Genomic DNA, 25,624 nt, shown 5'->3' with positions numbered 1-25,624 from the left:
TGTTGATCAGAAATGTTGATTAGTTTGAGTTGAGTGGTGGTGGGAGACACACACAGAGACACACGGCAGCCAGAGAGACAATAGAAACCCTTTTTGTTCTGTCAATTTACCTTTTTGTTCAAATAAACAGGAACCTCACCCAAAGATATTACTTTTGCAACCTTTCCTTTTTATTCACTCTGGAGTCGAGTCAAGAACAAACATTCCCAAACCACCAACAGCAGTGACAAGTTTTGTTTTTTGAGTAGTCACCACAGTTCAGTAAGTATGACAGTGTAATTAAATTACACCTCCATGCCATAAAAGACCTCTTGTCTCGCTCCTCTCAAACAGAAGCCAGAATAATATCATTTGGGCTATGCTGGGACAACAAAAAAATCCCTGCTTCTGATGACAATTCAACAGGGACCTACAGCAATGATCCACCCACAGCTTCAGAGAAATACATTTTCAAAATCCCAGTCTGTGTTCCCAACTGGCCAAATACCAAAAATGGCCAAAAGACGGTGCATGGAACCGAATGTTTGAGGATGTCTGGGACTTTTGGAGAAAACTAAAAGACTAAAAATACATATTCCAGATTGGAGCACTAAGTCCCAACTGCCCCCCAAATCGGCCTTACACTTCCCAATTGGCAAATCAAGTGTCCCTAAAGACACCAATCCCGTGCCTCTATGCCTTAGCCGGCAAATTTCATAGTTTTAAAGCATTTCATCATCTTTACTGTATATGGAACAACACCCAATTTGTGCCTAAACTGCCCAAAAAGGCATCCCTCCTATAAGCCCATAAGCACCAAAAAAACCCAAGAGGGTCTAACTCTGATTACACTGCTGTACAACCAATCCCAGATCAGAGATGGATGGATGGATGGATGGATGGATGGATGGATGGATGGATGGATGGATGGATGGATGGATGGATGGATGGATGGATGGATCTTAAAGACATGGCAAAAGAGGGTATAGCTCCTGGACTGGCCTGTTCTGCAGTCCTGTCCCCATAAATGAGACAACATCCTGATGCTGTTAAGACAGGGTTGCATGAAGAATTAGAGCGAAGAAGCTTATCCAGAGTTGAAAACCTAAATGCTACGAGAGGGAATGGAAGAGGTTAAAAACTGTAAAAACTTAAGTGTTACAATTTTTCTGAAATATGTTGCAAAACAAACACAAACAGAAGAGACATTATTCACATCTGAAAGATTTATTTTCACTTGGTAACGTCAAGAAAAGTCCAGTTTAACCTTCAGAGTTTGGTTTGTCTCTGTGTCTCTTCACATCGATACGAGGAATAGACCACAGCTGACGATACAACTCCAGCAGCCTGGCATAAACAGAGGACTGAGTTTTTGTTTCTCAAAGACACACACACACACACACACACACACACACACACACACACACACACACAAAATCAGCATCATTAACCTGAACAACACTAGCACAAAAACAACTTCTGTTCCCGGTTTAAACCTACATTTATGGCTGACCCGCATAAGTGTGACGGAGCCACTGACTTGGATGTGTATTCTGGGAGTTTGTGAGACACATGATGACATAAAGGAAGGCGATGTAACTCAATGGCAAACAAAATCTCACAACAACCTTTTCTGAGTGTGCTACCACATCAAATTCAAGTTGTTCTTGTACTTTCTAAATACAATGAAGTTGGTCAGTGATTCACTGACCAACTTGTCGTCCTGTTTGGTTTGTTTTTCATATATGAATAAATGAATAAATTACAAATTATTAATGGTGCTATCCAGAATCCTGAAAAATGTGTTTTCAGCCTCTTGACGGAAACACTTGACTGTTTCTGGAGAAGTCCATCTTGAGTCTGAATGAAATAAATGGCTCCTTGACATTGTAGCTGACCAACTTGTACCACATCAACTGATAGCTGCAGGTGTGGTGTCAAGTCCAATATGGTGTCCTGAGTCCCTGACATGTCTGCTGAATGACAAGCAGTCAAACATGTAGACAGGCTGGAGGGTAACATCACTGACGACCCAGAGGACTGCAGCAGTTCTTCTTCAGTTTCCCTGCAGATACTGAGCAGAAAAGGCCTCCAGCTGAGCCTCCAGCTCTGCCGCTCTGTTCCTGTGAACACATGAGACATTTGTCATTAACATTTGGGACATGCTTATCCACTTTGCAGTTTGTGAACATCTTTAAACTTCAGCAGTATCAATGTCACACATACATAAAGTTTTTTTAAGAAACTGCCCGAATGGCCTGTCATTGAAACTGTGAGGTGGTGAACTGTAGGTCTTTGACCCCACCCAGCACTCCAAGGTGTTCTCCCACCTGAAGGCCTTGGACTTCCTCTGGATGTTCTCCAGCCTCTGTATCTTGAAGCTGAGCTGCTGGATGTTTCCCTCCAGCTCAGCTTCACTCAGGTCGACTCTCTGGACCATGCGACCATACGTCGATGACAGCTCCCTAAAACACAAACAGTCAGGTTCAGACTTTAATCGGGTGTTCATGCAGACACTGTGTAAAGCAGTGGGTGTGGGTCTCACTTCAAAACCTGCTGGCTGCAGGCGTGGCTGGTGACAGGAATAACAGTTCTCAGGCGGTGGGATGCATGCTGCACAAACTGCTGCTTCAAAACACGCTCCCTGCTGGCATCTGTCCAGGTCAGTTTCTCGTACAGGTACAGGAGGCCGTAAAGGGAGAGGGAGAGAGCAATGATCCGCCAGCCCACTGAACGCCACACCTGGGAAAAAAGAAAAAAAGACGCAAAGCTCAAGGAAGACCTAAATTACCCAAAATTGCATCAAGACACCTAAAATGCAATAAGAGACCTTAGCATACACCTGAGGTACATCTGAGACATGCCAAGATACAACAAAGAGACACCTTAGACTCGACTGAGACACATCAAGAATCAACCAAGAGACAAGACTGAGACAGACCAAGAATCAACCAAGAAACACGACTGAGACACACCAAGAATCCACCAAGAGACACCCGAGACAAACCAGAAATCAAACAAGAGACACCTGAGACACACCAACAATCAACCAAGACATCACCCAACATATGATAGACTGACTCTAGATCAGTGTTTCTCATTTCCGGTCCTGGGGCAGGGGGGCTCCAGGACAGGACCCTACTACAGCACACAGTGATATGAGTAGCTGTGTCATGAACAGAGTTGTGCAGACCTTGATGATAACCATTAAAATAATAACCATTAATTAGAATCAGGTGTATTGATGCAGGGAAACATCTAAAACATGCAAGACAAGAGGGTCAGAGGACCGGAGTTGAGAGACACTACTTTTTTTTTTTTTTTTTTTTTATCCCCGATTTTTTTCCCATTTTTACCACCCCGTGCTCCTGCCTTTATCAGTCCTGGGCATTCCCATCCTTTACCAACCCTGGGAGGGCCCCACACTGAGCTCAGGTCTCCTCCTTAACCTGAGGAGTGAGCAGCCGCTTCTGTTCACCAGACAGGGTGGGGCCTCTCTGGCCGAACGTAGCACGCGGAAGGATCACGTTATTCCGGCCAGATTTTCCCCACCCCATCTGGTCCCCGGTTGGCCAGAGGGGGCATGTGTAGCCCAGGACTGTTGCATGTTTTTGTGAGGGTAGCTCCCATTAGCTACCCAAGGTAACACGGGGAGAATATGCAAACTCCACACAGAAAGGCCCTTTCCAACCCCACCCAGGGTGTGGGCACTGAAGTCATGGGGTAAGAGACATCTACTGTACAGAGGGACACCAGAGACATACACTGAGACCTCTATTTTGTTCTCAATTTTTTCCATATTTTAAAGTTTATTTTCTCTACACTCTTACCAATTACAGTATAGTTTACCAGACTCTTTTACTGCTTTAAAAACACAAAAACATATCGCTGATGGAAAATGCAGTCTTCAGGTTAGGAACTCAAAGCAGACTACGACTTGGTCAGGTGTGCTCTACAGCAAGGTGTCAGGGCTGGTGTGGTGAGGACCCAGATGCAGGAGAGCGAGAGGCAGGAGTTCAACAAAAAAGGGTTTATTTTGCAAAAAGGCAAGAACCAAAAACCAAAAGCGCTGCTTGGCAGGATCAAAACTCACACAGGAACAGGTATCAAAAAACTAGAGCAAAAACTTGGCAGGACACATGGAAGAACGAAAACAGTACGGAACCACAAGGAGCAAGGGAAAGACAAGACCAGCTATACACAAGGGGGTAACGAGACACAGGTGTGAACAATCAGGGCAGATGGAAGACAGGCGGGGCAAAACAGAAACACAAACATGGGGAAATGTCGACCACTGACACAAGGAGCTTCCTTTCGGGGCCTCAGTTACTCAGTTACTGGTCAAACGATCAATCAGCACATCGATAGTGAATGCTACACTCATCTCTGCAGCACCTACCACTCCACCAACCACCAACACCGTCATTGAGGCCCGAGAGGTGACAGACACCAGGCCTGTTGCTATGTTAACCACCATCTCGTCCTTGAAGCTGGGGCTTTCCTGCAGAGAGACAGATGTTAGTTTGTTCAGGACTCCTCCATCTGTCTTCTGAAACCTGAAACTGCGCAACAAGATCGTGCACATGAGCTCACCTGTGATCCAGCATCTGGGCCGGTCAGTGTCCGGCGGGCATTGGCGGCTCCAATGAAGCGGGTGACAAGGGAGGTCCAGCCCAGAGAGAACTGAAATTCAATGTTCTCCCTGAAGTCTGCGCAGACTGCTGCGAGTCTAAGGTCATAGGTCAGATCAAAGCAGGTGGCTGGAACAGAAAGTTGGGCAGCCGGAGACAGCAGAGGACGGATGCTGTCTGAAGACAGACGGACATGGGTACCATCAGAAATGAGCTTCTCTCTCTAATGGTTACTGACGAGGTGGGCGGTTGTACCTAACATGTGTCTCTGCGCTTCCCTGATGTCTCTGAGGACGACGGTGGAGCATCGGTGAGACAAACCTCCGATCAGCCGCTCCTCCACGTGCTGAACCAGCTTCTGCAGTAACAGCAAACACGTCTACACCTTCATCTCCATTACAACAGCTTTCCACAGATGTGGTACACCAACTAACCATGTATCAGTCATATGCTCATAGACCTCTTAGTTCTCCAGCTAACAGTCTTTTGTACCTTTGACAATATGTCTGTGTCTCTCCTTTCTCTGTTGTTCATTCTCTTTCTGGTCTCCCTTTTTCCTGCTCTACCCGGCTGGCCTTCAGCAGGAGGGTCCCCCCTTATAATCCTGGTGCTGCTCAGGGGAGTTTTCCTTGCCACTGTTTGGCTTAAGGCTTTTCTCCCACTAGGGGAGTTTTTTCCCTGCCAGTGTTTATGTAATAATTGCTCAGGGGTCGTGTTGTGGGTCTCTGGAAAGCACCTAAAGACAACTTGTATTGTAATAGACGCTATATAGATAAAAATGAATTGAATTAAATTGAAATTAAACGGCTGATTAATGAAGGAAGCCTTTTCATCTACATGTTTGATGTCAGATTAGGTCCCTAGTGTTAAATGTGGAGAAATGCAGAAATCCTGCATTCTTTACAGTTTTCATTTTGTCCCAACTTTTTCTGATGTGGATTTGTGTATTTATGCATTTACTCACTTCTTCATGTCTATGTGTTGCTTTCTGCATTTCAGGTGCATTTAGTCGTGAGTCTACAGCAGGATCGGTGTGGGTCAACAGCTTCAGCTCAGACTCACGCTTTTGTAGATATGCAGAGTTTCTGCAGTTGGTTTGAAGTCGGCTCTGAACTCCTCCACCAGAACAGGAAGAGAGCGGATCTGATCCGACAGCACCAAGGTCACCTGAACACAAACATATGCCGTTATGATGGATACACATGTATGCAACAGGACCATGTCAGAAACTCTTTAGTCAGAGATGCTCACATGGGTTACTTCTCTATGCTGCATTCCAACCCAAAAAGATTGTTTGGACAGTGTTGATCGTCACTTTGTAAACACATGGACTGATTGACCTTCAGCATGTTACAAGTCCCTGAAGTTTTTACTAAAATCAACTGCAGATATCAGGCAAATTGCCAACTTCTGACTATTTGAAGTTGTATGGTTGAAAATGAAAAATGATTTTAAAGGGATTGTGACATGAAAAACACATTTTTCTTGATTTTTTGTGTTTTGTTGGGTGTCTTGACATCAATTACACCCAAAAAACAACGAACTTTTAACATTCAGTGTATTGTGTGCTTTCTGGGATTTTCCGCATAACTATGCAAAAACGGCGCATGTGGTTTGCTGGCGGGTCATTACGTATAAACCCGCTAAATCACCGCCCCCTCCACCCAGCTCCCTGCCTCCTCTCCTCTCCAGCGCACCATAAAGGCTGATTTATGGTTCCGCGTTACACCGACGCAGAGCCTACGGCGTAGGGTTACGCGAAGACGCGCACCGTACGCTGAACCCTACGGCGTAGGCTCTGCGTCGATTTAACGCGGAACCATAAATCAGGCTTAACACGGAGCTGTTTAGAGCCTCTTCTCTTCTCATCCCCGGAGGAAAACTGCTAAGAAGACCCGCGGCCACTGACTGGACTTAAGATAAGGGGACACTGCTGCTTGCATGCCTTTATTTTTATGATTGTTTGCGGTGGACTGCTTTTCTGTGCATGCTTCGCCTGTCGCTCCCGGCTTAACTCTCCGACGCCGCTGTTAGAAGTCCGGTTCGGTGTGCGCACGGACTTCATCCCCGGGCTGTAGTCGCCCTGTCTGGGCTGTGCGTGTGGGTGTTTGTGGTGTGTGTGGGTGTTTGTGGTGTGTGTGGGTGTTTGTGGTGTGTGTGGGTGTTTGTGGTGTGCGCGTGTGTGTGGAGACGCCGGCAGAAGTGTGTAGCGGTTGGTTGGAGGAGGTTTGGAGGAGGAGCGGAGCAATGATTGACAGGAAAGGGGGTAAAGGAAGCGTTTTTCACGGCGCAAAAAAACACTGTCATAAAAAGCCAGGAAAAGAGTACTAGAGTGAAGTTTTTCTTGTTACACCCTTTTAGACACATTTGAGGGATGTTGGCCAAGACTTTTAATAGTGTTAAAAGCATTTTAAAAACGATGTCACAATACCTTTAAGAAAGTCATTTCAGGAAAGAGATTTTGTAATGTTCTCAAAAAACACTTCAGACATGCTGCCTTCAAAGTATTTCAGGGAATGCCCTGTAAAGTTCTAACATCTCCTGGAATGTGGCCTTGGAGAGTGAAAACTGCATGGCTGAGAAAGCATTCCTCAAATTATTGTTCATGAGGAACCTGCTAGACTCTGAATGCCAAGCTGAGTCCTGGACAGAAGCATTGAAAGGCCCTGCTGGACCTGGACCAGGTGAGTTAGGAGCCTGAACCTGAGTGTGCTCTACACTGGAATCCTCATCAGGAGGATTTGCATACCTTTGCAGAGACATCATCAGTCAGAGTCCTGATCTTCGCTTTGACACTGTCAGTCAGATTGTTCATCTGTCCTCGAACGAACTCCAGCCGGTCCCGCTGCTCCTCACGAAACTCCAGGAAGCAGATCCTGGAACAGTCAGAGGTCAGAACGGCACACGTTTGTCAAGGAACAGAAGACAGTTAGCCTCCATGTGTTGTGCTTTACAGTTCTGTTAATAAAACAGGTAAGTCAAAGACAGCAGACTCTTCATTACTTGAAAATGTTGACACCAAATACAGTCAATCAGCTCGTTCCTCTTACTTTCTATCAGCAGAGGCAATGTTGACAGCATCCATCACTGCTGTAATGGTCTGAGTGATGTCCCATGCTCTCATCGTGTGCTGCCCGAATTTTGTCCGGACTGCCGACTGAGATATGAACTCCTGCAGGGGTTACAAGAACGTCCATTAGCACAAACTGGCAACCACTGAGCCACAATATCGAGGCCAACTGTGGCTGCACAAACCCTATCTGAACAAATACTCTACCATGACGGGCCCCTCAGAGCCCCTCCAGTGGTCTCTGGGCTCCGGGGGCACACCCAGCTGTCTACCTGTCACGAGTTTGGGCTCAGTGGAACTTTGGAGAACCTCATACTTAGGTTTTACTTTTGTTGTTACCTCAAATGCCCTCTCAAACTTCTGGAATTCTCTGAGCCTCTCTTGGAAACCTTCAGCATGGCCACCACCTGCCGGAGGATTCAAGGACAGTCATGGTGTTACAGAGGAGTGACGTTTCCATGGCGACTTATTAAATGAGTTTATTTGTACAGCCCAATTCATACACAGGGCAATTCAAAGTGTTTTACAGCGACATAAAATAGCAAGAAGTCAAATACAATCATTCAAAAATTAATAAATAAATCATAAATTAATCATTTGTGGTAAATAATTACATACAAACATGAGCACAATGGGAATCAGCTTTGGTTCTCTTTTAGCTCAAGAGGGTGACCAACTAAGTGTACAGACTGATAGTCTGCTAAAAAAAGATTAACACTGACCTTAAAGATGTTTTTGTCTACTCGAATCCTAATAATGAATCATCCTTTATGCCTTAAAGGTATTGTGACATCATTTTTAACATGCTTTTAACACTATTAAAAGTCTTGGCCAACATCCCTCAAATGTGTCTAAAAGAGTGTAACAAGAAAAACTTCACTCTAGTACTCCATTCCTGGCTTTTTATTACAGTGTTTTTTTGCGCCGTGAAAAACGGGTCCTTTTTCCCCTTTCCTGTCAATCATTGCTCCGCTCCTCCTCCAAACCTCCTCCAACCAACCGCTACAAACTTCTGCCGTCTGCACACACACGCGCGCACACCAAACCAAAAACACCGACACACAGCCCAGACAGGGCGACTACAGCCCGGAGATGAAGTCCAACCGGGACCAGAGGACCGGGACCGCAGCTCCCCGCGAGCAATACGCTCACAGCGGTGTCGGAGAGTTATGCCGCGTTCCATTTGTCCTCGGAAGTCGGAATTTCCCAGTTCCCAGTCGGAATTTTCAACTGGAACGCCCCTCGAAGTGGGATCTCCTACTGGTAAAGTGGGAGAATCTTCACCACCCCCGAGTTCCCAGTTCCCAGTTCCGATTTCCGAGGTAAATGGAACGCGGCATTAAGCCGGGAGCGACAGGCGAAGCATGCACGGAAAAGCAGCACGGCGAAGCAGACAGTCCACAGCAAACAATCATAAAAATAAAGGCATGCAAGCAGCAGTGTCTCCTTATCTTAAGTCCAGTCAGTGGCCGCGGGTCTTCTTAGCAGTTCTCCTCCGGTGATTAGAACAGAAGAGGCTCTAAACTGCTCCGTGTTAAGCCTGATTTATGGTTCCGCGTTAAATCGACGCAGATCCTACGCCGTAGGGTTCAGCGTACGGTGCGCGTCGCCGCGTAACCCTACGCCGTAGGCTCTGCGTCGGTGTAACGCGGAACCATAAATCAGCCTTTATGGTGCGCTGGAGAGGAGAGGAGGCAGGGAGCTGGGTGGAGGGGGCGGTGATTTAGCGGGCCCTGACGTCACGGCCCGCCACCAAACCAGGTGCGCCGTTTTTGCACAGTTATGCGGAAAATCCCAGAAAGCACACAATACACTGAATGTTAAAAGTTTGTTGTTTTTTGGGTGTAATTGATGTCAAGACACCCAACAAAACACAAAAAATCAAGAAAAATGTGTTTTTCATGTCACAATACCTTTAAAATCAGTATACTTCAGTATGATCTGTTAGTTCCTATGAAGCTCCCAGACCCCTGAGGTTCATCTGGATCTGGTTTGTTGTGTGTCCCAAGAACCAGAACCAAGCAAGGTGAGGCAGCGTTCAGTTATTCTGCTCCTCACCGGTGGAACAAACTTCCTGTAGACCTGAGGTCTGCTCCAACTGTCAGCTCCTTTAAATCAGGCCTAAAAACATTACTGTTTACTCAAGCGTACTCTTAAATTAAACTACGGTGGGTTTTAGCATGGCCATAGTTGGATTTGTAAATTGTCGAACTGGACAAATCCCCTGTGATGTCACACACAGGTTATTAAAGATTGTTTTAAAGCATCTTTTTCATCTTTCTGCATGGTGCCATGTTGGTAGGAACAGACTCCACCCAACATCTGACAAGAGTGCTGCCAGAGCTGAAACCAGGACTAATGCAGCTCTGCTGGGACTCTGCTGGGGTTCGACCCATTGTTGCTGCCTGCAGATTGGGCAGTCCTACTGGTGTAGGCCTGTTAATCACGAGCTGATCTACTGCAGGTCCCAGTAAGCTTCTATTCGAAAGGCTGATGAAATGATCTGCCATGACTTACAGCTCCTTCACCCAGTTGGATGAAACCGCGGAGCGGCTGGTATACTGTTCATTTACACTACACTGTAGACCAGACAGCATTAGAAATCCTGCTATCTGATCCATCAAAGAAGTGAAGGTGTTCTATCCCCTACTTGTGAGGACAAGCTGAGACAACAGCCGACGCTTGTCATCTAGCCAATTCCTAGCTTTTGCCACACTCAAAAAATAGGAAAATAAATGGAGATAAGAGTTTTGGATCATTCTAAGTCAATTAAGGAAGGTTAGGTTTTAGATTAGTTTTAGATTTAGATTACTTCTTTAATCAGACCCAGACTGCAATGCCCCAGTTTTAAGTCTGCCTTCTCTTTCTAGCTGTTGTGGTTGCATCATTTTCTCATGTGTTAATCTAATCACTAACAACTCCCTCTGCTGTTCCAATGATACAGCTCCCGGGGTTATCGCAGGAGAAACCACATCCTCTTTAGCCACATCCTCAACAGTCAGAATCTCAAGTAAAACAAACTCAGTCCTCAGTTTGGCAGTTTCCTTCACCTTAAACTGCTCCACGATCTTCAACAAGTGGTCTTGAGAAACCTGATCCAGTATCTCCTCGGTAGGGGCATACAGAAAATGGCTCGAGTGAAAGAGCTGGGAACCAGCTGTGATGAGGCTAACATTAGTTAGCATCACAAGTTAACATGAACTAAGCCGAGCTAAGATATATTGTCCTTTTTTTTTATCCAGTGTGTTAGACTCTGAAGGTGGGACACAGACTGAAGTCTCATCTAACTGGATCATCTATTGTTACTCAGTCACTCCAGAGTGGAAGGTTTAGTCCAGAACGGCTGCAAGAGTTCTTGTATCATTGGTCTTACCCGTCCCACCTGTGACACCATTCACACCTGTCTCACCCATCTCTGGCACGCCCTGCACTCGTCGCATCCTGCAGCTCAGAACTTCCCTGGCTGAGATGAAGAAGATCCTCCCTGCAGCTTCCTCCTCACTGACCACCTTCAGCTCTTCAGACAGGAAGTTCACGCCGCGGTCCAGGTGCTGCTTCCTCACCTGGACAGCAGGAAGACAAAGACCCAGCATCTATCATGTGTTCTCGTGTGATGCCACATGTCAGTAAAGATGTTCTGATACCTTCCAACTCTGTTACCTGTGCCTTGAGTTCCAGCTGATACTAATCTATCATCTTTGAGCATCAGCTATAAGTGAATACTGATCTGACACCAGTCAGACGTCCAGTTGGAGGTCCAGCTGTCCATGGTAGAGTTATGCTCTTCTTCTGCCACTATATTAGGTACACATTGCTAGTACCGGGTTGGACCCCCGTTTGCCTTCAGAACTGCCTTAATCCTTCATGGCATAAATTCAACAAGGTACCGGAAACATTCCTCAGAGAGTTTGGTCCATATTGACATCTTAGCATCACGCAGTTGCTGCAGATTTGTCAGCTGCACATCCATGAGGCCAATCTCCCGTTCCACCACATCCCAAAGGTGCTCCATTGGATTGAGATCTGGTGACTCTGTTGGCCATTTGAAGACAGTGAACTCATTGTCATGTTCAAGAAACCAGTCTGAGATGATTCTTTATGAGCAGGTCATCCTGCTGGAAGTATCCATCAGAAGATGGTCCACTGTGGTCATAAAGGGATGGAGATGGACAGCAGCAATACTCAGGTAGGCTGTGACGTTGACACGATGCCTAGTTGGTACTAATGGACCCAAAGTGTGCCAGGAAAATATCCCCCACACCATTACACCACCACCACCAGCCTGAACCGTTGTTGGAGGCAGGATGGATCCATGTTTTCATCTTGTTAATGCCAAATTCTGACCCTACCATCCGAATGGTGCAGCAGAAATAGAGACACATCAGACCAAGCAACATTTTTCCAATCTTCTGTTGTCCAATTTTGGTGAGCCTGTGCGAATTGTAGCCTCAGTTCCTTGTTGTTAGCTGACAGGAGTGGCACCTGGTGTGGTCTTCTGCTGCTGTAGCCAATCTGCCTCAAGGTTCGACGTGTTGTGCATTCAGAGATGATCTTCTGCAAGCCTCGGTTGTAACGAGTGGTTATTTGAGTTACTGTTGCCTTTCTATCAACTCAAACCAGTCTGTCCATTCTCCTCTGACCTCTGGCATCAACAAGGCGAACACAGAACTGCCGCTCACTGGATATTTTCTCTTTTATTGACCATTCTCTTTAAACCCTAGAGATGGTTGTGAGTGAAAATCCCATGAGTGAAAATTCCAGTAGATCAGCAGTCTCTGAAATACTCAGGCCAGCCCGTTTGGCACCAACAACCATGCCACTTTCGAAGTCACAAAATCACCTTTCTCCCCCGTTCTGATGCTTGGTTTGAACTGCAGCAGATCCTCTTGACCATGTCCACATGTCTACATGCATAAATGCATTGAGTTGCTGCCATGTGATTGGCTGATTAGAAATTTGCGTTATTGAGCATTTGGACAGGTGCACCTAATGAAGTGGCTGGTTAGTGTTTGTGCTGGGAAACCATCATACACTTTAGGTAGAGCAGTCACAGATATGAACTTCTGATCGGGCCAAATGTAGCATGACTCCAAATGTTTACTTTAGTGGTAAAGTCCAACATTTTCAATGACCAACAAATGGTATGGTGGTATCAAATGGAATCAACACTGGAGACTGTTGTCTAACTATCATAACAAGTTAATTTGTGTCAGATTCAGTTACAGTTAGTTAGAGTTAGTTAGTTCTCATCAGGTAAAACACAGCCAGAAGAAAACTGACCTCCTCGATGTAGTCAGGCTCCGTCACAGAGGCGTCCCAGCGGTTGTGAAGGATGAAAATGTTTGGTTTGGATATTCTCTCACTGACTTTGTGGAAGAAAAGTTTTTCCTGCAGACAAAAAGAAACAACTGTGTTTTACAAAATGTTTGCAAACTCATAAACAAAGACCGGCTGTTTCCTCACCGTGTTCATCAGCGTCGACTCTGCGTTTCCCACCAGAACGAAGACGTCTGCATCCAGGCAGAACTTATCGATCCAGCTGTCCAGCTCCAGAGTGACATCTGTCCCTGGGCTGGTCACAGGTGAGACAACTCACTGGTGAGACAACTAACAGGGGAGACTGTCATTTTTTATTTCATCAACAAGAACATGTTAAATGGTATATTCTGCTGTAAACGCCTGAGGGCAGCCCTGCAGATATTCTGGTGGGGATCCTCTGAAGGAGCTGGGAGCAAAGCTAACTTTATTTGACATGTGGTGGGCATGTTCCCCTCGGCTTCCCGAGCAACAGGCTACAAAGAAAAAGACGCTTCAAAACTTCTCTTTAGAACGAATGGGTCACGTGACTTAATGCTTTACCTATTGTCTACAGAGACAACTCACAGGAGAGACAAGAGGTGAGACAAGTAATAGTTGAGACAATTCACAGGTGACATGAATCACAGGTGAGAACTCAAAAGTGAGTATATATTACGATATGTACACTACGATTACATATAGTATTGTATCATATCATATTGTAGTATACCATTTCATCAATTTATATCGTAATGTATCGTATTGTTTGATATCGTGATGTACCGTAGCATGAGGAACCCCGTGATTCCCAGTTCTATTGGGAAGACAGCTTGGCTGTGGGAGAAGTTGTCAGTGTTGTGTCTGCAGATCCAAAAAACATGGTGTGTTACCTGTCCATGAGCACCAGGTCATTTCTCAGCAGTGCACAGCAACTCTTCGGCCAGAAAACTTTGACCAGACTGCCAGAGTCCAGGGCTGGGTCCATGTGGAGGGCATGAGACAGCTGGTTGACCGTCTGAGGAGGGAAGGAGGGAGGAAGGAGGACTTAGACCAGTGCTGGTTCTGTAGTGGAGGGAGGGGGTCTTTGGTCAGAAGGTGGGTCATACAGTTATGCTCCGCCTCTCGTCCGACGCCTCAGTGGTCAGAAAGGCCTCGTCTCTGTCCGTTCCTTCAACAGACAGGAAGCAGTTTGTGGTGTGGCCGATGCCGCTGGGCAATACGTGCTCTCTCAGCATGGCGTTGATCACGGTGCTCTTCCCGTTACTCGTCCTCATTATCATCAACAGAGGGAAAATAAATTAATCTTACAGTTCACTAGTCAATCAACAAGATAAACAGAGATGCTGAACTTTTCAGCAAATTCCCTTGAAGAGAAAGAATAAACTGAAAAAGAAAGACTACTGTTTTTTACAGTCTGCTGAACAACATTTTCCAGTTTCTGATTAATGTCAAAGCAATACTTTTTAAAGGAATCATTTTTAAGGAAAATTGGTTGGATCATGTGACATGGATTACATCATTAGTTTCCACAGAAACCCAGTGAGAAGTCAACTGTTCCAGTATGTTTCATCAGCAGGCGGTTGACTGTCTGGACTCAAGCTAAAGCTGCAGTTGTCTGTAAGATAAGTTTATCTTAAACAAAACTGTCTTCCATTCTGACGCTCAGCGTTTATCAGCAGCTGAACACTGAGCGGCTGCTGGAATCAGAGCTGAGAACAACACGTTTCAGATCTGACGGCTCAGCGGGCGCACTTTCATCAGCTTCTCAACAACAGCAGAATGAAGAGACTTCTGCAAATTTATAAAGACCTTCAAGGCTTTTAAAGACCTCCTTATGCCTTAAGGAAGGCAGAGGGATTCTTTGTCACTGATGTTACCAGTTAAAGCACAAATACCATAACTCAAACAAAGATATATCATGTTCATGTCATTGCTAGTTAAACGTCCCTTTTCGTATTTTGGGCTTGCAACACATTCCACAAAGGTTGGAACTGGATAATTGAACACATTTTCACATATCCAACAGGCATGACAGGCTAAGTGTTTGAGGAGCAAAAACCAACAAGAGATCTACATTTAAACCCTACTACAAATGCTATAAAATAATTGAAATGTGTGAACCAAAGCTCCTCAAAGAAAGATTGTAAGGGCTTTGATTACCTTTCCTTCCCTCAGGCGAAACTGCATCAAGAATTTGTCAATTTGGAAGATTCATCAATAGCTGATAGAACCAAGGGTTACCATGGAAACACTACAATATAGACTACGACATTCATCAATGATAGGTTATTTTAGATCAGGGATCTCAGGAATTGACTGTTAAGAAGTAACAGGTGAATGCACAACTGTGGATCATTTTAAAGGGATTGAGGTCCAGAAAGTTGTTTCTCCTGTATTACTTATTGCTGTATTACTCTTGAAGCTGCTCATTCGATTTCTAAACCAGTCTCAATTTTGTATTTGGACTGAAAAAGTAAATTTTCGTAGAGGAAATGTTTGAATGTGCCTTTTTTTTGTTGAAGAAAGCCGAGTCGCTGCCCGTCGCTGCTCTCACCTGCCAAAGAAGGCCACTTTCATGTGTCTGCGGAGCAGAACGTCTCTGATGTTGGTCAGTTTGGTGGTGCAGCTCTGCAGCTCCAGGTTCTGCTCCTCCACCACCAGCTGACCCAGGTCGTCACTGCGCCACACCTCTGATGTCACAGGAAACAGACAATCACTCTCAAACATCACTTTTGTATTACATGAATTTGATTACTTGTAGCAGACGCTTTTATCCAGAGACTTACAACAGAGGAATACAATCAAGCCACAGTAACATAGATCAAAGAGTTGGTGCAGATGAGACAGTATTTAACCTAATGTAGCTGGATGCCACTTAGATTTATTTAATTTAAACTTGTATGTTTATTTGACAGGGACAAATGCATGAAGTATTGCTTCATAAATAGATTGGAAAATAATCACTTTACTGTCATTGCAAAATTGTGATCACAGCTCTCGGATTCAGATCAAAAATGATAAAAGGCAGAAACACAACCATAAAAATAAACCACAATAAAATAATAACAATAAAACCACACAGGTGTATTGCACATACAGTGGACTGAGTAAACTCAGTTACTGTAATGCACAATTTAGTGAAATGAGAGGTCTGGGGTGAAAACTGTTTTTCAGTCTGTTTGTTTTTGCTGTGATAGTCCTGAAACGCCTCCCTGAGGGCAACAGTTGAGGTGGTGACCAGAGTGGGATGGGTTTCTGCAGATGCTGTGGGCTCTGCTGAGGCAGCATGTGTCATAGATGTCCTCGAGCAATGGAAGAGGACAACCAATAACGTTTGTGCGGTGTTAATAACCCCCTGCAGGGCTTTCCTTTCTGCCACTCTGCAGCTGGTGAACCAAAGAGAGATGCTGTAGCTCAGGCCCCTGTGAGGTTGTTCTTCCTGAGTATCCTCAGGAAATGCTGTCTCTGTTGTGCCTTTTTTAGCGGTGCCGTGGTGTTAGTCGTCCAGGTCAGGTCCGCCTTGATATGAGTGCCCAGGAACCTGAAGTCTGGGACGCTATCCACCCCATCTCCCTTTATGAAAATAGGCTGAAGGTCCAATTTCCTCCTCCTGAATACGACTATCAGCTCCTTCATCTTGGAGGTATTGATGACCAAACTGACAGCCTCTCCACCTCCTCCCTGTATGCAGTCCTATGGTGGTGTCATCTGTGAACTTGATGATGCTGTTGTTCTGGTGATGGGGGGGTACAGTCGTGGGTATTGAGTGTGTAGAGGAGGGGGCTCAGCACGCAGCCCTGTGGGGATCCGGTGCCAATGCTGATGAGAGATGTGATCTTACTCTCACCCTCTGGGAGTGGCGTGTCAGGAAGTTATAAATCCAGGTGCAGATGTGCGTTGAACACCCCAAATCCAGCAGTTTGGGGTCCAGTCTGCTTGGTACGATGGTGTTAAATCAGAGCTAAAGTCTATGAATAGCCCCCTGGCGTAGCCCCACTGATGTTCCAAGTCAGTGAGTGTGGTGCAGAGGTGGGTAGTAACGAGTTACATTTACTCCGTTACATTTACTTGAGTAAGTTTTGGGAAATGTTGTGCTTTTAGGAGTAGTTTTGAATCACTATACTTTTTACTTTTACTTGAGTAGATTTGTGAAGAAGGAACTGTTCCTCTTACTCCGCTACATTAGGCTACATTGAGCTGTTACTTTTCTTTTATCCCTTTTATCCACGTACGCGTCAATCTCATGACTTCACTGGTGATTCTTTGGAAAAAAAATTTGTTTTTGCATGTTTTGTCACATTTACACACACTCAAACACACACAGAGTTTCTATGAGTTCATCATGGGCTTGTTCTAGTTCTGCCTGGTTAAAAAAGAAAAGTACATAGGCTTGACATTTTGTGCTACTTGTTCTTAATTTATTTTTTTATTCTGTTATTATTTTATTTATTTTATTATTTATTACAGTACTTGAATTCACTTTAAGATTATTTTAATTTAAGCTATTTTTTTTAATTCATTTTAATTTATTTTATTGATTTAATTTGCCTTATTTTGTACTTTTGTCTGTTTGAATGGTTGTGTTAAAAAATAAATCAGACGTTACTCAACAGTTACTCAGTACTTGAGTAGTTTTTTCACCAAGTACTTTTTTACTTTTACTCAAGTAATTATTTGGATGACTACTTTTTACTTCTACTTGAGTCATATTATTCTGAAGTAACAGTACTTTTCCTTGAGTACAATTTTTGGCTACTCTACCAGCTCTGGTGTGGTGTGAAGGGGAGTAGCGAGGGAATCTTCTGTAGATCTAATTCCCCTGTAGGCAAGCTGGTGGGGATTGAAGGTTGGGGGGCCCTAACTAGTTTCTCAAAACACTTCATAATAATGAGTGTACGAGCTACTGGCCAGTAGTCATTTGGGCTGCTGGAGTTGGTCTTCTTTGACAGAGGAATGGTAGTGGAAGACACTGAGCTCTGAGACAGGGGCTGGTTGAATACATCAGCCAGCTGGTCAGCACAGTCTCTCAGAACCCTCTCTGTCACATCGTCCAGTCCAGCAGCTTTTTGGGGTTTCACTGCCCGCAGAGTCCACCTTGGGGTGGGGACACCTGCTGGTGTCCCCACCTCAACGCGGGCAAAGAAGTGGTTTAACCCCTCGGGCAGTGCGGCGTCACCATGGGCTGCAGCAAGGTTGCTAGACTTGTAGTTGGTGATGTTTTAGCCCCCTTGCCAAACCTGCCATATGTTGTTGATGCTGAGCTGTTCCTCAATCTTCCTCTCGTATGATGAATTTGCTTCTTTTTTTTTTTTTTTTTTTTTTAATATTTTTGGGGCTCTAGTGGCCCTTTATTGAAGATGCAGACTGGAAAGGGGTAGAGAGAGAGAATGGGGATGACACGCAGCAAAGGTGCGCAGGCCGGGATTCGAACCTGCGACCGCTGCAGGAGGACTGTCGCCTCAGTATATGAACCGCTGCTTAACCCCCTGCGCCACTGAGCGGCCCATGAATTTGCTTCTTTGACGCCACTCCTCAGATTGGCTCTGGCAGCCTTGTACAGACTTTCATCCCCAAACCTTCCCTTTCACTTCTTTTATCATCCACGGCTTCTGGTTTGGATACACCCGAATGTGCCTGTCCACAGTGACGGTGGCAACACAGTGTTTGATGTAACACAGCACAGCTGAGGTGTACACTTTCAGGTTCTGGTCTTTGAAGGTGTCCCAATTGGTGTTTTCACACACTCCTGCAGCTGCTGAGAGACACCACCAGGTCAACTTTCTGTAGTTTTTGTCATGGGGGGTGGTGTATGCAGGTATCAGTAGCATGTGATCAGATAGGCCAGGATGGGGTAGCTGTCAGGCCCTGTAGCCGTGCTTGATGTTGTCTAAGCTTTATCCAGAGCATTGGCTCCTGTGGTGGCACATTTAATGTGTAATGAACTTAGGGAGTACTACCTTCAAATCACCATGATTAAGGTCACCTGCAATAATATGGGCTGCCTGTTCTGTTGAAGGCTAACAGCATTGTGCAGGTGGGTAAGGGCTGCGTACATACACTGCAGTCACCATGGCGGTAGTAAACTGTCATGGTAGATACATGGGTCTACAATTAACAGTCCAAGTCCAAGTCTTGGGAGCAGTGGTCATCGATTACCGTAGTATTGGTGCACCAGTTACCATTCACATCTGTACACAATCCGCCTCCCTTGCTCTTACCAGAGTTGCTGTCTTTCTCATGGCAGTGAGCTGTGCGGCCTGCTAGCTCGATTGGCATGTCTGTAATGGATGAGTGGATCCAGGTCCCAGTTATCAGCAGAATGCAACAGCCCTTGTCAAATCTGTTTGTAGTAATCTGTAGCTTCAGATCATCCGTTTTATAGAGGAAGATGCTGGGAAGTGGTAGTTTCTGTGGTTTTATCTTCTCATCCGTAAGAGAATGCCACCCCGGCAACCGCACTTCTGTTTTCTCTCCTGCGGCCACTTCCCTGCTCACTGGGATGATCATCCATGTCCCACGGTATGCTGTGCAAAAGTCACTGTTTACAGGTCGTTCTCTCCGTAATCCAATGCTTAATAGAGGAGCTCATTGTTCCCAGGCCATCATCCCTCCGCCACCATGCTTAATGGGAATGGGAATCCACTCAGTCCTTTCAGGGGTTCAAGCAGTTTTGCTCTGTTCTCAGGTCTAGGAGTGTTTCAGAAACCTGTGGGCGCCACTTGCTTGGTTGGATTTGCGACTTTAAACTTTAAACTTGTAAGGTAATATTCCCCTTCTCCTCCAGAAACTCCACATTTTATCTTTTTGCCTCCACAGGCTAATGTATTGATGATGCATGAGTTGGAACTTACTCATGGTGTTATTTTTTAGACTGGCTGGATTATATATACCGTTCTTGCATCTGAGGTCCTGCCAGCTCCACCTGCTGCGAGAAAATAGACTCTAGTGTGTCTCTTCAGTGGACCAGGGCAGACAGGCCCCTCTGAACACATCTAAACCATTACACAGCACCTCTGCTGGTACCAGAGCTACTGGGAGATGTAAATCCCCTCTGCTGGGACATCCTGGGATGATTAACAATATCTTGAATGATTTCTACTTGCAGAACAAGACTATTGACCTCCAGACAGATTTGAAATAGATCGTCAGGTGCTTCTCTAAGACAATTACTTCAACAATTCTTCTTAAATCCTATGAAGCAGTAAGGTGATACTTCAGTGTGTGTGTGTGTGTGTGTGTGTGTGTGTGTGTGTGTGTGTGTGTGTGTGTGTGTGTGTGTGTGTGTGTGTGTGTGTGTGTGTGTGTGTGTGTGTGTGTGTGTGTGTGTGTAGCTGACCATCCATGAAGGCGGAGCCATCCTTCACAAAGTCCAGCAGCTGATCAAAGATGGAGCTGATCGATCGCTTTGCAATGACGAAGCGGCGCAGAGGAGACGCCTCATCCGGATCCATGACTGAGAACAGACACACACACACACTGGCAGCAGAAGTGTGTATCGTCTGGGGTCAGGGGTCAGCTGAGTTTTCAGTTTTTGTGAAATCAGCTCCAGTCATCCCTCTGTTCAGCCCACAGACGATGTCTTCAGTGATCCTCGGAGATCTGCTTACTGAGACACACTGTGTGTGTGGGTGTGTGTAGGTACGTGTGTGTGTGTGCATGACAGAGAGCATTCTGATCCTCTTAGCAGGACTTAGACCTGCAGTCACCTGTCACGCCCACAAGTGTGTGTTTTTCTGAGAGGGAGAGAGAGACAGAGAGAGATTTCCCCTGGACCTCCACCAACACACACTCACTATGTCACTATTAACCCCCCTCTTATCTAGACCACTGGTCCATGGTACCCAGTACTCGAGTTGTAAAAAAGAAAATCAGGGGGGATGGAGGATTTTATCATATGGGGACAGATAATTTGTGCTTATTACAAATAATATAATATATTACAAATAATAGCACTGCAGAAATACTGCAGGAATGACATAGCAGCAGTTAAATGCAGCCTTCTGTAAGCTTTAAATATCCACTGGGCTTACATCAAATACATCAAAACACAACAATAAAAAACAGTTTTCTGAACTTATCAATATCAATATCCTTTTTTCAAATTAAAATGTCTCTTTTTAGTAAAAAAATCTCATTACATATAAAACAAGACTCATCACTGGAAAAAACAACAATTTTCACCTGTTTCAAGTAGATTTTCACTTAAAATAAGTAGAAAAATCTACCAATCTTTGCTTGTAATGAGAAGATAAATCAGGTGAAAATTGTCAAATAAGTTATTTTTCTGGTGTTATTTTTCTGGTGATTACTCTAAATGTTGAAATAGCAGTAAAATCACATTCATTGATGAAATGACATAAGGGATGGAAAGGGGGAATGGAAGTTTTACTGGGGGGATGATTTTGACCATTTTTATTTCAGGGGGGATGCCATCCCCCCTCATCCCCCCTCATCCCCCCTCAACTGGAGTACTGATGGTAACTCTGAACCCCCCTAGTCTCTATCTAGACCAATGGGCCTCAACCTTTTTGCACCAACAGACCTGTTTAAAATCAGACAATATTTTCATGGACCGAGGTGTAAAAGATGTAGCAGATAAATACAACAAAATTAAATGATACAAACGGCATAAAAACGATAGTATTTTCTATGTATAATAATAAACATAAACCCACACTGCATTCATGTGCAACTTAATTAGCAGCGTCCTCGTAACATCGCGTCAACAACAGAACATCGGTGACATCCTTTCTGCCCCAACACTCTGGTCGCTATGGTAACATTAAAGCGTGCATTAAAAATAAGGCACACCACAAAAACAAAAAGTGCACGAAAATACTCCTCGCAGATGCGCTGAATCAATGGGAGCCCTGAGCCTGTTATTCTGCAACGAGAGACGGTCCCATCTAGGAGTAATGGGAGACAGTGAAACCTAAAATGTGTTGCTTAGGTCCGGTTTGCTTCGTAATTTCGTTTTGGTTATCACTGCAGAAAACCCCACTTCACACAGATAAGAAATTGCAAAAGGGTTTTTAGTGCTGTTGTTGCGAGACACAGGTCTTGAAGTCAGGGCAAAGGGGAGTGAAGAGAGGTGGAGTGTTTCAGGGCAGTTACCTGCAGAGCAACAATTATTAAGATCTGGTTACACAAACCCAATGTGGAACAGTTGGACTGACTCCTGACCTGACTCCTGTCCTGACTTCAACCCCATCCACCACCTTTTGGATGAATTGGAACAAAGATTGTCATTCAGAACTTCCGGTCCAACATCAGAGACTGAACCAATAAGTGTACGCTACAAGAAGAATGGAAACAAATTCCCACAGAAACATTATAGAGTCTGCTGGAAAGACTTCCAGGAAGAGTGGAAGCTGGTACAGTAAATCTGCAGAAGAGGACCAACTAGTTTTTGAATTCATCATAGTTAGGGTCCCTGGTGCTTGAATGGTCACGTGTCTAACCACTTTTGTTCATGTGGAGTATATTCATATGGTTAATAGTAGGAATAATCTTGTAATATTCATTTTATTTCAAGTAAAATCATATTGATGGGTGGCTTGTAATATAACTGTCATGATTTAAATTCCTTTTCATCAGTATCCTGTTTTTTTAGGAAACCATCTAGTTAAATTAAAGGGCTAAAAGTACAACACAGTAGTCTTGAGTTTGACTGCACATTTCTTATTTCTATTTATTAAAGGAACAAGATGATTCAAAAAATCTTTTAAATGATAAACTGAGCAAATTTTTTCAAATTTAATAATAGGTATTTGTACGAAAAAATAGTATTTCAGTAAATTATAGATAAATATTATACCATATTTTCATTAACTTTATGTTGTACGTACGATCATTCAGTCACTAGTGGTGATATCTTGGAAAAACAACGGCCCTGGAAATAAAAACAGTTCTGGAACGTACTGAGGATCCTGGAACTAAACAATCAATCTAGAACTAAATGAAGGTTCTAGAACTAAGAGTGTCTGGAATTAAATGAGGGTGTATTTGGGGCCAGTAGAGCCAGTCCCCACCAGATGTCGCTGTGGTGCCTTAGAGGCGATACAACAGAATCTGTTCTTATTGCAGATGTAATTATATGAAGACCGATTCTCTTACAAAGACAATTCTGTTTTATGTATTTGTGATTGTACACTGTCAAAGATATTTGTCAGAATGTTGACAGGCTTAGTTAGCTTATTCCTCTCAAAGCCCCTGTAGATGGGGCTGGTCCACTGGCACTATTTAAGTAATGAACTGCTGAAATCATAGTGTGCAACAAGGTCTCAGTAGGTTGCTGTAGGGCACAATTACGATGGCCCCATGCTTGGCCCAACCAATTAAAACATTTGGATTACCTACATTAGTATGGTATAAGGTGGTGGCTAGTTTTAGGGAGGTTAAAAAAACTGTCCGTAGTGATATTTCTTCCCTTCCTCGTGAAGGGCTCTGCTAATTCAGCATGATATTTTCAAGACATTCCCAGAAAATAATAATAGAACAGCACAAAATCCCAGCTGTGAAAATTCTGCTGCCAGAATAGGTAGAAAATGTCATAACTATGGTCCGTGAATGTGCGCAAATATAGACTTTATGTTTATATGGATCCTATCATACAATATCATTTATACAAAAAAGGTATTAATTATGAAGGCAAGCTGGCTTTTATTTAGGAGTGATGGGGCAGCACGGTCATTGACATGTAGCGGAAATCCTGCATTTAATAACGAGCAAATTTGGGTTGTAGGCAGCGTCACAAAAAAATGAGAGTCTACATCCATAGTGCTTCATCAGGCTTTGTAGCTTAATGATGAGTGATGAGCAGGTGATGATGGAAAGACTTTCGCTGAAGAACGCCAGAACGCGGCCTGCAAACATGCACAAAGGAGAAAAAAGGGGGGCCAGCACAAGAAACTACAGGAGCAATGGACAAAAACGATAGCTATGAGATATTTATAATAAATAAAAATGGAAATGGAGAAGAGAGGAAGGGAAAAGGAGAGGAGAAGAAGGGTGAGAGGCACCGCCCAGTGGATCATGTCGGTGCCCCCCTGCAGCATAAGCCTATAGCAGCCTATATCTACCACAAAGCTATATTTGAGACTAACTATTATAGTCTTGTTCTATAGGTACAACTATGACTACTGACTCTAACACACTAGAGTTTACACTACCTAGAGATTTACCAACACCAGCTAGAGGTTTACTAAACACTAACTATAGGCTTTACTAAACAGAAATGTTTTAAGTTTAGTTTTAAAGGTGGAGGTGGTGTCAGCCTCCTTAACCCAGATTGGAAGTTGGTTCCATAGTAATGGTGCCTGATAGCAGAAGACCCGTCCTCCAAATCTACATTTGGATACTCTAGGAACTACGAGTAAACCTGCACTCTGAGAACGGAGAGCTCTGACAGGAACATAAGGCACTATCGGGTCTTGTAAATAATGCGGAGCTAAGCCGTTTTGGGCTTTATATGCAAGTAATAAAATTTTAAATTGGATTCTGAATTTTACAGGTAGCCAATAGAGCGACGCTAACACTGGAGAGACGTGGTCTCTCCTGCTGATTCCTGTCAGCACTCGCGCTGCTGCATTCTGGATCAGCTGGAGCCTATTTAGCAAATTACTTGGACATCCTGCTAATAGCACATTACAGTAATCTAGTCTAGAAGATACAAACGCCTGAACTAGTTTTTCTGCATCACTCTGCGAGAGGATTTTCCTAATTTTTGCAATATTACGGAGATGGAAAAACGCTATTTTACAAACCTGATTAACATATGGTTTAAACGACAAATCCTGATCGAAAACAACACCAAGGTTTCTCACAGTTGCACTGGAAGCCATCGCAACACCATCTACTCCCTTCCTAAGATGCTCTGGACCAAGAATGATAACCTCTGTTTTATCTGAATTAAGAAGCAAGACATTTCTGGACATCCAGTCCTTGATGTCCCTACGGTTCTGTTTCATCCGGCTTCATAGACAAATAGAGCTGCGTATCGTCAGCATAGCAATGAAAGTGTATGCCGTGATTCTGGATTATACTTCCCAATGGCTGCATGTATAAACTAAACAAGATTGGCCCTAGTACTGAACCCTCCTATATCAGTGAGGAAGGATCCGAGTGCATCATGGGAGGTCCCCCAGCAGTGTAGACCTATAGCAGCATCACTACAGGGACGTTTAGATGAGTTTCAATGAAAAGGAAATTGATTTTGTAAATGTGTAACAGAGCACATGCGGGCCAGGCTCAGGGACACGCCCTGCTGCCCTTCAGATAAAGTGGGCGTGGCCTGCACACATACCGGATGATGAAAGAGCCGCGGTTTCCTGTGAATCTGACGGACGCTGATAGAGCCTCACACCCACCACAGAGTTATTACATCAGTCTGTCGTCATGACTGCGCTGAGCTGAGACCAGCTCTGCAGAATGCTTTCTGTTTATAGAGGAATGGGATGCACACACACACACACACACACACACACACACACACACACACACACACACACACACACACACACACACACACACACACACACACACACACACACACACACACACACACACACACACACAACGCACACACACAAACGCACACACAAACGCACAAACGCACTTTTTTCCTTCTGTTAGTATGAAGGAAAAC

General features: G+C 44.4%; 1 protein-coding gene across 4 annotated transcripts; it reads right to left on the bottom strand.

Moving 5' to 3' along the window:
* Positions 1 to 296: 296 nt before the first annotated feature.
* On the bottom strand, positions 297 to 20,595 carry LOC133452968 (mitofusin-1-like). Of its 4 annotated transcripts, none has more exons than XR_009783284.1 (18): positions 20,315 to 20,595; positions 15,533 to 15,668; positions 14,085 to 14,247; positions 13,869 to 13,993; positions 13,144 to 13,252; positions 12,961 to 13,068; positions 11,081 to 11,243; positions 8,020 to 8,087; positions 7,661 to 7,782; positions 7,360 to 7,486; positions 5,673 to 5,777; positions 4,866 to 4,968; positions 4,573 to 4,787; positions 4,379 to 4,480; positions 2,525 to 2,721; positions 2,310 to 2,444; positions 1,247 to 2,102; positions 297 to 1,091 (listed from the first exon to the last, which is right to left on the bottom strand). XR_009783284.1 is itself a non-coding variant. In XM_061732746.1 (18 exons), the coding sequence occupies exons 2-18, from the start codon at positions 19,831 to 19,833 to the stop codon at positions 2,036 to 2,038; spliced, it is 2,049 nt and encodes a 682-aa protein (XP_061588730.1). In that variant the 5' UTR covers positions 19,834 to 19,900; positions 20,315 to 20,345; the 3' UTR covers positions 297 to 2,035. The 4 variants fall into 4 exon arrangements, 3 of the variants coding, with proteins under 3 accessions (XP_061588730.1, XP_061588728.1, XP_061588729.1); XM_061732746.1 differs by adding an exon at positions 19,830 to 19,900 and having other exon boundaries at positions 297 to 2,102; positions 20,315 to 20,345; XM_061732744.1 differs by having other exon boundaries at positions 297 to 2,102.
* Between the last annotated feature and the right edge of the window lie 5,029 nt (positions 20,596 to 25,624).

The sequence above is a fragment of the Cololabis saira genome, chromosome 10 (genome assembly GCF_033807715.1).
Source record: "Cololabis saira isolate AMF1-May2022 chromosome 10, fColSai1.1, whole genome shotgun sequence".
In the NCBI taxonomy this organism is placed as follows: Eukaryota; Metazoa; Chordata; class Actinopteri; order Beloniformes; family Belonidae; genus Cololabis; species Cololabis saira.
This window is presented reverse-complemented; position numbering and strand designations above follow the sequence as displayed.

Coding starts and splice junctions, on each gene's coding strand:
- LOC133452968 (XM_061732744.1), bottom strand. CDS start 20,429: ATGGATCCGGATGAGGCGTCTCCTCTGCGCCGCTTCGTCATTGCAAAG. Junction 8,088..11,080: donor GCCAGAGATGGGTGAGACAG/GTGTGAATGGTG, acceptor ATCCTCCGGCAG/GTGGTGGCCATGCTGAAGGT. Junction 5,778..7,359: donor CTGATGATGTCTCTGCAAAG/GTATGCAAATCC, acceptor GTTTGTGTTCAG/GTGACCTTGGTGCTGTCGGA.